This window comes from Cyanistes caeruleus, chromosome 16 (genome assembly GCF_971803275.1).
Source record: "Cyanistes caeruleus chromosome 16, bCyaCae1.hap1.1, whole genome shotgun sequence".
NCBI lineage: Eukaryota > Metazoa > Chordata > Aves > Passeriformes > Paridae > Cyanistes > Cyanistes caeruleus.
The window spans coordinates 6,242,688-6,255,770 of record NC_141716.1 but is presented as its reverse complement, the minus strand read 5'-3'; the positions used below and the strand labels follow the sequence as shown (position 1 = coordinate 6,255,770).

Genomic DNA, 13,083 nt, shown 5'->3' with positions numbered 1-13,083 from the left:
CCATGAAGCTGCCTGGGAGCACATCTGGGGGGGATTTCACTCCCAGCAGAGGAGTCTGAGTCGGTGACACTTCACACACATTCAAAAAAGCCTTTAATTCAGCAGGGCTTTTCCAGGCAGTTTTGCTTCACTGGACAGGGAACCATGGACAGAACACTGTCAGAAGTTGCAGTCCCTGCTGTAAATCCAACCCACATTGGAGCAGTGAATGAATTTAACCTTCATCCAGCATCTGAAAGCTGGACAGGGGAGCATCCATGTGCTCATGGCATCACAGAGCAGTTCACTTAGAGCTGGATCAGGCTGGGGAATGTGCCCAGATGAAAGCCAGGGATGTGGGATTGGCACCTTTGCTCTGTCACTGCCTGCCCTGGGTGCCTGGGGACAGTTGATGGGTTTGTCCCTCCATGATCACAAGACCAACAAGCAAATACAGCAATATTGACTTTACCTTTGTGTGTCCACACTGATTTCCAGGCTTAGAAAAAAATATCTGTCTCTCCAAAAGACGTGGCTTTTGCTGGCAACCAGCAGCAGAGGAGATCCCTGAGGCATCCTGGGGCTGAGCAGCACCCAAAGGGCTTTTCTGGGGCCTGGGAAGACCCTGGTGCGGTGCTACAACCACACATCCCAGCCAGCCAACCCACCTTGCCTTGTCTTACTCAGAAAGGGTTTATTTTATCTTGATTTTCCTGTGCTTTGTGAAGTTTAAAGGCTGCCATTTGTTTTCTGGGATGTGCAGCCCCACAGCAACATCAGTTTGCTGCCTGACTGGAAGTCACATCAGATCAGCTGCTGGCATGGACATGGGGGGCACCTTCAGGGTGCTGGCAGCCCCTGGGGTCCAAACTGTGTGTGCAGACTGCTGGAACAGCCCTGAAGCCATTCCCTTTGGATGCACACACTGACACAGGGGGAGCAGAGGTGCCAGTGCCACCCTGGCCCCTCTCACAGGGACAGGGGACACAGACTCTCTGCCCCAGAGACAAGGCCCAGTGCCTGGGGAAGCAGAGCTCACTGAAAAGCTTACTCAGTGCTTTCCACTGTAGAAACAACAGAGCTGGAAGTGACCCTGGGTGCCCCTGCAGAGCAGCCACTTGCCCCCAGCCGCTCCCTGCCCTTTGTCCTGCCAGCACGGGACACCAGGAGGAAAAGTCACGGCTCAGGGGTCCCATGGCCTCAGCTGCCTGGTGCACACAGGGACAGCCCTGCACCTCATGCTGTGGCTGGAGGCAGAGCAGGAGCATTTGGCACCTTTAAATCAACCTCTGCAAGGTTTTTTTTTCCCTCCAGCAGGAATAAAGGCTCTCCCTTCATGCAGGATCTTGTTTTCCCAGCTATTAAGCTGGTCACACAAGGATCAAACAGCCAAACTGACTAATTGAAGGCAAAAATCAGGCAAAGCAGCACTTGGGGCAGTGCAGCACAAGGGCCAGCTGGGATCCAGGGCTGCAAACCCAGCCTGTGAGCTGCCATCCACACCAGGAGCTCCAGCCTGATATCCAGACCCACAAAATGCATGTCTTGATTATCTCTCTCCTCATTATGGAGCTGTGCATTCAAATCCCTCCCCCAGCCCCACCTGCCCTGGCACTCGCTCCTACCCCTGGAGCCACCAAAGCAGCGCAGGACAGTGTGTTTGGGGAGCAAAACAAGTTCAGTGCCAGCAGGGACAGCTGCATAGCCAAGTAAGGAGAGAAGAGGGTGAGGGAAGGCGCTTGCAGCACCACCACAGCCCAGCCAGATCCGGCTCACATGCAGAACACACAGGGCCTGGTGAGTCAGGCTGGCACGTGCTATCTGCCACCACCACATCCTGCTGCTGCTGCCAGGGGCTGTGCTGTGTCCTGGTCCAGCCCCACCAGCACCCCCAGCACCACTCTGCTCCCCCCTCCACGGACAAAGAACAACCCACAGCGTTTTAAAAGGCTGCTCCAGTTTATTCGTTGCCATTGTACAAGTTTAGGGTAATAAAAACGTGTTACCAAGTCTGCTTTGAGAGGGCTTAGTTACACTGGGAGGGAGTAAAAAAGGCTGGAGTGGAATCGTCAGGGTTGCTGCACCTTTCCATCAGAAAGCAGCAGGCGGTGCTCGGAGCAGCCAGCTACTCTACAGGCAGGGGCAGTGCCCGCCGGGGTGGGCAGCAGGGCAGTGCCCGCTCACACCGAGGGTCCCGCGCTGGACTCGCTGGCGTGGCGCCTCCGTCCTGCACCTGCCACCAGCCCACAGGCCACCGGTCCTGTGGCCACCCGCAGGGCTCCCAGGCTGCAACACACAGCACAGAGAGAGTCAGCAACCCTGCCAAGCCCTGAATGCGGCGTTACTGCTCTGCATTTATTCCTGCAGCAAAGGGGTGGCAGCCCTGGGCATGCACGTGGTGCATTGGGTCAGAATGAGCCCTGGGGGATGCAGCAGGGACACTCCCCAGTGCCCTGTGTGCTGCATTGGTGCTCCCCCGTGTCACCTTAAAGCACTCACCTCTCCTGGGACTCTGACACCGTTGTCATGGCTGGGTGAGTTGTCTTCCCAAAGAAGAAGCTGGCCCACCACTGGCCGGGGTCAGACTTGGGCAGGTCTGAGGAATGGTGCATGACAGGGAGAGCCCAGGTCAGTGCAGCCCCATGGCCACCTCACCCTCATCCCACAGGAGAGGCTGGCTCACCTCCAGTAAGATTTCCCAATGAGGGACTGGGAGCAGAGTCCCCACGAGGCAGGACAGGTGACACTTACCTGGGCCATGGGGGATGACCTCCCCAGAGTACTCTGAGCTGCAGGAGCTGGTGCTGGATGTGGAGCTCAGGCGCCCTGTGGAAAAATCCTGGCCATCAGAACCACTGCTGACCCACGGTCATGCCACAAGAAGGAAAACACAGCCTTGGAAAACACAGCTCAGCCTCACCACTAACTCACTCCACCACTTGCCCAGTTTAGCACCAGGCCAGCAAAAACCACTAGGATGGGAATACTGGGGAGATTCCAACTGCAGGGAGCAGGAAAACACCTGAACACCTCTGTAGGAAAAAATCTGCAACCCCAAGGACAAAATTTAGTGCCTTTGAGAGGCCTTTGCTGATGACTTGAGGCCAAGAGGATGCAAATTCCTGTGTATAATCCATGCACTTTCCGTACAACAGCTACAAGCCTGCTGCTTGTTTCATCCCGGGGGAATCCTTTAATTCCCTCTGGTTTGAGCAATCCATTAAACCAGAAACTCTCCCCGGGTGAGGTACCAGGAGCAGCCATTGCCCAGACTGATTCTGCAGATCATTTCTGAAGCAACAGTGCAAGGTGAAACAGTCCATTCCATCCCTACAAGCTCAGTAAGAAGCGGAGGAGATTTGAGCCCCCTCACCAGCTGGTACAGCTGGGCTGGGGGGCCCAAAGGAGGGTCTGGGCAGTGGCAGGGACACTGCTGGCTGTCCCCTTTTCTCACCAAACACTCACATGGGGCAGCAGCTGAAAGCACAGAGCTGAGCTCAGCTCCATCTCTGCTCCAGCCACATCCCCCCACACCTGGCAGAGCCCCCCACATGCTCACCCCCACCCCAGCCCCCAGCCTGCCCTTACTTCTGCGATAGTTGTGCGTGGCCATGAGCGAGCCGCTGGATGGGATGGATGCCATGGTTCCTGATCTTGGTTCTTGTGCAGATCTAAACCTGGGAACACACAGGCAGCCGTCAGCACCCACCCTGACCCACCCTGCACCCCTGAATGCTGCAAGGGTGTGAATGGAACCAGCGTGGCTCCCGGAGAACCGGGATGTGCAACCCTGCGCTGGGAACAGCGGCCGGTGCTCACCGCACACCGATTAAATCCACAATGCTCCAAGAGCTACGTGCAAAGCCAAAATAATTCCGTCATACTCAACTGCCTGCCCAGAGCACAGCCTGGCACAGCCCCGTTCCGATCCCCCCCCCTCCCCGGGTGTTTTTCTTGCAGGAATCCAGCTCCCCTCCTTGGGTCAACATCTGGAGTTACAAAATCCCAGGCGGATGTTGCATAAGGAGCAAAGAAATCTTGAGCTGGGGCACACACCGAGCGTGTTCCTGCAAGAAGTTCCGGCCCCAGCCTGTCCTCAGCAGCCTCCCCATCACCCACAGCCGGGACAAACCTGGCTGCCCTTCACCTGTGATGTGGTTCAGCTCCAGTTCTGAACTGGAGAAGTTCTTTCCCTCTGCCGGGAACAAAGCACCTTCCTGCCAGCAGCTGTCTCTTCCCACAGTCCGACCCCTAATTCTCCCAAAAAGCTCTAAAAAAGCCTCAGGGGGGGGGGGTCAAACGCTCCAGCTGCCAACAGCTGGCGGCCACCGAGCGCCAGCGCGGAGAACCAGCCTTTCCTTAGCGGGGAAACCGAGGCACGGGGGGGGGGGGAAGTTCCGCAAAGCAAACCTGGTGTGTGTGCGGGCTCCGGCGGGCAGGGCAGGGCAGGGCAGGGCAGGGGGGTCCGGCACGGGGGCCGCCGATCGCTCGCACCGCACGGCCTGAGCCGCGGCGCTGCCGGAGCCGCCGCGCTCCGCTCTTTTATGGGCGGAGGAGCCGCCCCGCCCGCAGCGACAGCGACAGCGGCGCCGCGACAAGGGGACACCCCCGAACCCCCCCCGCCACCCCAAACCCCGCCCGCCCTCACACGGCAGGTGCTTCCGCTCCCTGTCTGAACTTTCTCCTTCCTGAGGGTAAACGTGGAAAAATGAATAAATAAGGATGCCAGGGATTCTGAGCTGGCTGGGCTTTATCGGTTCTAGGAGAAAGCGCTTTATGGAGGAGGAAAAGCTCGCAGCAAGGCCGGAGTACAACCCACAGCACACATCAGCTCCTCCGTGTTTGGGTACCTGCTCCAGAAATCACTGGTTTTGTGGGATGTGAGTCTGGGAGAGCCAAGGCAATGGATGTGTGTAGAAGGAAGCAGACCTGTTTAAGAGGAACAGAAACTTCACAGAAAATTTCTTTCTGTTTGGAACAGAAATGGGGTTGAGAACAAAACACTCGAAAAGATGCCAGAGCTTTAAGGTATCTCCAGAAAGGCAGTTTGGTAGTTGGTATACTTAAAACGTTGCTCATTTTTTTCTCCCCTGAAATTCAGTAATGCTCCAGAGCAGAGCTTTGCAGTCCAGCACGCTGAGGGCTGCAGTAAAGCCTTGCAGTTTGGGCACAGCTGTGGGAAAGAACATTTTTGGGGGGTGATGCTTTAACTATTTTTAGGGTTGATGGCAGAAGGGAGCCCACATCCCAACCTGGGGTGGTTTTGTCACAGACCCATGCAATGAGGTCTGTTCCTCCTCAGTCTGTTTTTTTCCTTAATAATCTGGAGTTATTCTTTAATCACCAGGATGAGGAACCAGTGCCAGGGGAGGCTGTCCTGGGTTGCTCCAGGACACGGATGTCCCTGCACAGCTCATGGGGCAGGCAAAGGGCCGAGCTGCCCTCACGGCTGTGTTTCTCAGTGGGGTGTGAGCACCCCAGCATGGGGACACTCCATGTGAGCCATGTCCCCAGCTGACCCAAGAAGAAGGCCACAGTGACCAGAGCCATGGCCACTGGCAAGGACACTCTATGCACTCTCCCAGGACAGCTTTCAGGGAAAACCTTGGCACTACCAGTCTGTAAATAAATAGATTATTTCCAAAATTTACCCCAGAGGTTAAAGGGCCAGCACAAGCACATGTGTGGTCCAGCTGGGGACTGACTTCTTCCAGCTGTGCCTCAGTTTCCCCGCTTCCAAAAGCGCAACTCAGCGCTTTCCAGGGAAGGATTTGGCTAAGGGTTGTGATGGACTTTGAATACACAAATTCCAACAGGCAGTTTAAACAGCCACGTGGTTGTTTTCATGCCCAGCATAAGGCTTTGCTTTTGTGCTGCGTGACTGGGTTTGATCATTTGATTTCAGGGTCCTTACACTCCCAGCCCATTTGCTCCCAGAGCTGCCTGGCTACACAGCATGGAGAGTTCCAGGGCACAGGCTAGGGAGATTTTTCTGGCCCAGAAGGGAATGACAGAAGGCTAAAAATTCAGTGCTTCAGACATGATAAGTCACTTTTATTTCAGTGTAACCTTTGTCATCTCTCAGGTTCCTTCTCAAGTCCCTGGAGATGTATTCCTGTATTCTCTGTCCCCCTAATCATGTACAGAGCAATTACATGTATTGATATAAAGACTATATTCTATAATAATGGATTATATTCTCCCCAGCAGGTACAGGATGGCTGTGCACCCCACCAAGCCTGAGCAGGATAATTGCTTTAATTAATGATAGAGCAGAAATGAAGAAACCTGCCCCAGCCCCCCAAACAGTGCAATGACATCACTTACACTCACATTTGGGGCTGCTTTTAAAGGATCACCTCATTAAGCAGATAACACAGGGGGTGGGATGCTGCACCCACAGCCATGAGGGGTGAATCGGGGCTTTGCTACTTCAGGGGGATCAGTCTCCAGCAAATCCTGCCTTGTTCTGCTTTTCCTCTCAAAATCAATTCCATTTTTCCCTAATGATGCAGCAGGAGCAGCAGGGGTAGGATGGAGCAGCCAGGGGAGATTGATGGAGAAGCCAGCCTGGTTTCCCAGGACAAAGCCTGTTCATATCAGACATGCTGAAAAGAGGAAGATACATTTCATTTATATTGATCAAGAAATGGTAGTTTTAAAGTGAGCAGATGACAAGATTTGGATAGATTTTTCTCTTTGGTTTTCCTCTCATTAGAGGCTCTAGGCCAGAGCCTAGGACTGCAGCTCTCTCCAGTTCACTTTTCAGCAAGGTTTCTATGGGGTTTTTTTTGTTTGTTTTTTTTTGTTTGTTTGTTTTTTTAATCTGGCTTTTAGCTTCTGGCAACTGGTTTATGTTATCTGCCATTTGTGGGGCCTTTGTGTCATTTTGAACTTGGCAGAAATTTCTGGAAGCTGGCAAAGCTGCAGAGCTGAAGGAGCTGCTGCCTCTGGACTCCACCAGCATGCGTGGGCCAGCATCAGTGGGTGTTTGGGGTACCCCAATGGCTTCACGCTGCCACCAGATCCCTTCTAGGGATGTGACATCCCAGTGCCTTCAGGAATTTGGTCAAGAAAAGGTTGCCCAGCAGCCCCTCCCCACCTGAGTACGCAGCAATTTTCTTCCTGGGTAAGATGCAGAGCTTAGTCCTGGCTCAGCAGTAGAATCACAGACTGGGTTGGGTTGGAAGGAACCTTAAAGCTTATCTCATTCCAACTCCCTGCCATGGACAGGGACACCTTCCACTAATCTACAGCTCTCCAAGCCCTGTCCAACTTGACCTTGAACACTTCCAGGGATGGGGCAGCCACAGCTGCTCTGGGCACCCTGCTCAGTAACACAGAGCTGAGCTCTCTACAGTGCTACAAAGCCTCATCCTGCCCCACGGAGGCGCTTCCCTTGTTCTCCCTCTGCCGAGGATCTCTTGCTGCAGAGGGGAGAGCAGGCAGGACCTGTGTTCAGGCTTGCCCTTCTCTCCCGCTCCTCCCTCTCTCGCTCCTCCTCCTCTTCCTCCTCCCCAGCCCTTTCCCTGCTCTGTTACTCACTGCCAGCTTTGGGATAAGGGCAGCGTCCGCCCGCCACAGGCAGCTGCTGCCACCTATGGATAATAAATACCCAAAATATTCATCCCAGATGCCACATTAGGGCCTCCTCTGGTCAGAGACAGAGCAGCCAAGCCCATGCTCAGGTTGTGGCCTGATAGAAATGCCTGGACTTCTTCCCCTGCCTGTACGAGTTTAAACTGGAAAAGGGAACGTCCTGGAAATGCAGGGAAAGACTTTCCTTAAGCACAGTGCTTGGAGCAGCATATTTTACCTGTCATATGGAAATCGTGCTCTGCCTTTCTGGGACATGTGCAGCAGAGACCCAAGTGCCCCCTTGGCAGGAGAATAAACCAAAGTCAGATCAGGGCATGGACCACTGTCCCCATGGTGATGGGAGCAGCCCTGCTGTCCTCACCTGCAGTCCAGTTTCTCAAAGTGCACAGGGAAGTGGCATCAGGACCCCCAGAATTCTGAGTCTGATTGAAAATACACTGTGGAGAGAGTTAGAGAGTCACAAACTATCTGATTTGGCTGTGCAAAAGGGATGTCTCCAATCTGGAAAAGCCAGTGAAGAGAGATGACAGCTGCCTGCTGTAATCCAGAGGCTTGTGGTGAACTTGGTTCCACAAGTTCCTGACTTTTGGTTCATCTGTTCTTCTCAAAAAACTGGAAAATCATCTTGCAGAGACCAGCAGCAACACTGAGCAGGATCCATGTCTGCAGAAAACTCCCAGACCAGCAACTCCTTTGTGAGATCAGGGGAGATGCCACTACCAGTCACTACCACCACATGAAAACAAATTATTCACCAATATAAACCCTAGGGCTTTGATGGGGGTTGGTTCAGCAAAAAAAATTCTCATTAGGTTCCCTGATCCTCTTTTCACCCTCTGGATGCATCCAAAGCTTATGCTGTTATCCAGGTATCTCCTTTAACATTTCCACTAAAGCCATCAGAAGATATGGGCAGCCAGGGCTCTTTTCACTCAGTGGCTGTGGTTTGATAGGAAAATCCATCCCTGGGATTAATCAGGCTTTTCCTAACTGGGAGATGTGCACAGCTGCCAAAACAAGCACATCAATCTGGTGTAGCTTGACACAGCACCAGACATCTTTGCTGAAAACCCAGCATGGACCAGGGGCAAGGCAGCATCCTGCAAACAGCACTAAACCACAGGGCAGAGGTGCCTTATTTCATTTGGGCTTGACCTAGATTGGGCTCTGCCCATCCCCAGCTCATGGAGAGATTTAAGGGATCAGCGTCTCGCAGCCCTCACAGATGCTGCATGCAAGCACCAGAAATGTCACTGTGTCCCTGATGAGATGTGGATGAAATGGTGTTTGTCTCCTTCCCTGATGCTAAAAGATACTTCAGGGCATGGAAATGTTCATCCTGGCAGCATCCCAGATGGACAGCAGCTCAGGCTGAGCAGTTTTATCCTCCACAGCCTCAACCCCATAACTCAGATATCTGGTGGAAAAGAGGTTCCTGGAAGAGCGTCCCCTGGAGCTGTGTGCTACCACTGACACCCAGGATGAGTGGGGACAGTTTTCAGAGCCTTTAAGCATTGTCCCTCCAGCACTGCTGTCTCAGATCACCTTGGATCCCCCCATGGCTGTGACTAAACCCCACTGGGCAGGTTCCAGCAGTGTGAGCACCATGGTGGGTCCTAAGGAGAAGCCCACCCTGCACTAGGTACTCTGCTGTCCCATCAGGGATGACACCAGACTCTGTCCCCAGCTGGCCAAAGTGGCTGGAGGACTTGGATGTCTTGTTCCTGCTCCCAAAGTTTATTTTTAAATCTCTGCTTCCAATTTAAAGGTATCAGCAGCATGCACCGAGTGCAGGACCTCAAAATATTCCCTTTCTCCTCCTTCCCCTGCCTTTCTGTCCCATAAATCCTGTCTTTATATCTCCTCTCCAGGTCTACAACATGAACATGAGCTGAAAATCCTGCTCATGTTAAAAGTCCATGAAATCTACTCCATCCCTGGAAGTGTTCAAGGACAGTTTGAGGAGGCTTTGAGCAAACTGGTCTAGTGGAAAGTGTCCCTGCCTCTGGGACAGGCAGTGGGGCTGGAATGAGATTATGTTTAAGATCCCTTCTAGACCAATTTGGGATTCTACACCCTGTGGTTTCTTCCTGTTTGGTGCCTTAGGCCAGGAATGTTGCCAGGTAAATGCATTGTGAGGGTCATGACATGTAAACACAGGGACCTGGGGAGTTTGGCCTCAAAGCCAGCCCCAGGTAAACATGCTCTAGAAACCCCATGGATGTACAGCAGGGATTCCCACCCTGTTTTAACACCAGTTAATCTGGGGTTTAGCTGCAATGGGAATGCCTGTTTTGTGTGCACCAGCAGTCAGGATTGCCATGGGATGCACGATATGTACACAAGCAGAGAGGATGGTCAGTGCCTTGGTGTTTTGAGCTTGTCCACTCCCAACAGATGGTAAATTCTGAAATGTCAGGGTGCAAAGCCTCAGCAAAGCCTCCAAAGCTGCTGTGGAAGGAGCTGACAGCTGGAACATGGGAAGAAAGAAACCTAACAGCCTCCACTCTGTCCACAAACTGCCCTTCAGAGGGCACTGCCCTACCCACCTCTGGTCTGCTTTTCTGATGGCTCTTGCATGAGGCCAGGCTGCACTTCCTCCTTTCAAGGACTCTATTTATTTGAATAGAAAGAAAATAGCAATTTACAGCCATCCCTCTGCCCAAGCCCCAACTTCTCCCTTCTGGAGCGATACCCGGGCTGGCATTCCTCACAGCTGCCATCTGCTCTGCCCAAACCTCCTCCTTCAGAGGAGACCTGCTGCATTTTATAACCACAAACACACAACTGCTCAGTGTGCTGAACACTCACGGGCAGAAACACCCCCAGAGCCAGGCAAATCCAGGCAGGCAGCCTGGGGTGTTCGCATCCCAGATCCATACAAATTACCTACACTGCGGATTATTCCCTCGTCCAGTCACACTGTGCAGGCCTCTGGGGGAAAAAAATAAATTCCAGTTGTTATGTCTGGGCAAATGGACATTTTAGCCTAGCTTAAAGCACCAAATCTCAACCCAGGGGCTGAGGGGCTGGATGGGGTGGGGGTGATGATGATGAAAGGAGTAAGAGGTCCCTGCCATGTTTGCGTGCAGCCCCATCCCTTCTGGGGAATTGGGGTTTCTGTTTTCTTGAGTCACCCTGAATCATTTGGTGATGGTTTATGGGGAGGGTGAATCAAGCCTCAATATGATGTAGGGGAATTGTTTCAGCAGGGATGTGGATCTGATGCCAGATGGAGGGAGACGGGGTGCTAAACTTCAGCCACCCTCGGATCTCACTAGCTTGGTCTCTGTTATTTTGCAGGGCTGAACATTTAAGGGCAAATTTACACTGTTTTTTTGACCTCTCAGGTCATGGCAGTTGAGCTTGATGGTCCCTAGGACCACATGTGTTCAGTGAGGCCCTTTGCCCCCAGTGCCAGCCAAATGTGGGCACACAGCTGTGGCTTTAAGCCTCTCCAGGCTGGAGTAAAGTGGCTTAAGGGAGCTGGGATTAGCCAGGTCTGACAGCCCTCTCTCCTGCTCAGGTCCTGGACTATTTATAGGCTGATGGGCTGTCAGGCTCTATTTCAGTACAGAACAGGGCACTGCCCAGTTCCCTTCTTCCCGCCTGGGAAAAGGGGTGGAAACTAAAATTCTTTCTACTGGAGAAGCGAAGGAGGCAGGAGAGGCCCATCCCATGCTCACCTGGCAGAGGTGACCAGGATTTATTCTATTCCCACATTCATTATTAAACTCAGCCATTTCCCCCTGAGGGCAGTTCCCAGGCTGCCCCTGCCCTTGTGTGAAAAAAACGGGCAAAGTGCTAAAATATGGATAGGAAGAATAAGGGATTTATTAACCTCTCCCTCCTCCATGTTATCACACTTGCTGTCCATCTCCAGCCCATCCAGACCTGTGGTAAACCTTCTACCCCTGTTCCAAAACAAGGCTGGGGTAATCTCTTTAAATCCTCTTAGAGCTTTCTCCTTGGGAGTTTCTTTTTTATTTTTCCTGGCACTCAGTGCATTTTATGTTGTGCAAGGAATGCTTCATAAAAACAAAAGATAGTCTGACTATCATATTTCTAAGAAAATAGCAGTGAGCTATAATATTCATTAAAAAAGGCCTCCCTTTAAGCACTAATGAGAAGTTAGGAACAGTTTTATCTACATGATGAGTGAGTTTTTAACCATTAGTCTAGGAAGGTAAGAATATCTTCATAAGGGTATCTAATTTAGCTGTTAAATTCACTGGAAGTATGGTCTGGGCAACAAAATTGTTCTGGGTTATTTCACAGCTTTATTCAAAATTAGCTTTCTTTTGGCCTATATTTGGCTTTGGGCTACAGAAAATTTTGGATTGGCCTTGGAAATGCACAGTTGACACAGACATAAATATTCTGACCACTGCATGTTATTCTTTTATGCAAAGAAAATGTCATTATATTACTGAAGGAGATTATTTCTGGTTTCCTTGTCCTCCTAGGACTTGAACCCCATTTCCTGTTAAAAATGAGATGATGGTGTTAAATCACAGATTCTTGAGTAGCCCCCATTCGTGTTGCAGGTGCAGAAATCTGTTTTGTTCTGTTTGTCCCTTGCTTTGCCACTTGCTCCTGGCCTGATGCATTCCCATCGAGGCAGAGATGTGGGGCAGCGCCCTCAGGGTCTGCCCAGGGTCGTGCTTGTGCCCTGCAGGGACCCCTCTCTTCCCAGCCCCTCCCCTGTGGGAGCACAGCCCTTCTGCACCACTGGGGCAGAGCCAGAGATGTGGATTTGGTGGCCCCCTCAAAGCCAGCCCTGTCCCTTCACTCCCAGGCTGCCACGGGGAGTCCCACTCCCCCTGGGCCAGCACTTCCATCATGTCCCCTGTCTTCCAAAAAACCCTTCCCTACACCTACCTGGCTTCCTCCCATCCCTCTGTCTCTAGTCTCTGCATCTCCTCCATCCCTTTGTGTCCCTCTCATGTCTTCATCTTCTGTCTCTCCTGTTTCTCCATCTTTTATCCTCCCATCTTTCCCCCATCCCTCTATCTTACATCCTGCCATTTCCCTCTGATTTCAGTCTTCCATCTCTCTCTATCTTCCCATCCCTCCATTTTCCACCTGTCCACCTCTCCATTTCTCCTCCATTTTCCCCATCCTTCCATCCTTCTGCCTCCAATCTCTCCACCTCCCTCTCATGCCTTCATCTTCCATGTCTCCCATCTCTCCATCTTTTATCCTTCCACCTTCCTCCCGTCTCTCCATCTTCCATCTTGCTGTCTCCCTCTGACTTCAGCCTTCCAGCCTTTCACCTTCCCATCCCTCTATCTCCCAGCCCTCCATCTCTCCCCACCTCTCCATTTTCCCCATCCCTCCATCTTCCTCCCATCCCTTTATCTCCCATCCTTCCACCTCCTTCCCATCCTTACACATTCCCTCCCAGTCCCCCTTCTCTCCCGCCTCTCCCTTCTCCTCCTCCTCCTCGTCGTCGTCCTCCTCCCCACGTCCCCCCCCGCGCCTCCTCCTCCTCCTCCTCCTCCT

The 13,083-nt window shown here is 52.4% G+C and overlaps 1 protein-coding gene across 2 annotated transcripts; it reads right to left on the bottom strand.

Moving 5' to 3' along the window:
• Positions 1-1,919: 1,919 nt before the first annotated feature.
• On the bottom strand, positions 1,920-4,773 carry PPDPF (pancreatic progenitor cell differentiation and proliferation factor). Of its 2 annotated transcripts, none has more exons than XM_086852766.1 (5): positions 4,390-4,773; positions 3,568-3,656; positions 2,731-2,805; positions 2,479-2,575; positions 1,920-2,265 (listed from the first exon to the last, which is right to left on the bottom strand). In XM_086852766.1, exons 2-5 carry the CDS (start codon positions 3,620-3,622, stop codon positions 2,160-2,162), a joined length of 333 nt encoding a protein of 110 aa, XP_086708892.1. In that variant the 5' UTR covers positions 3,623-3,656; positions 4,390-4,773; the 3' UTR covers positions 1,920-2,159. The 2 variants fall into 2 exon arrangements, with proteins under 2 accessions (XP_086708892.1, XP_086708891.1); XM_086852765.1 differs by lacking the exon at positions 4,390-4,773 and adding an exon at positions 3,799-3,990.
• Positions 4,774-13,083: the final 8,310 nt, after the last annotated feature.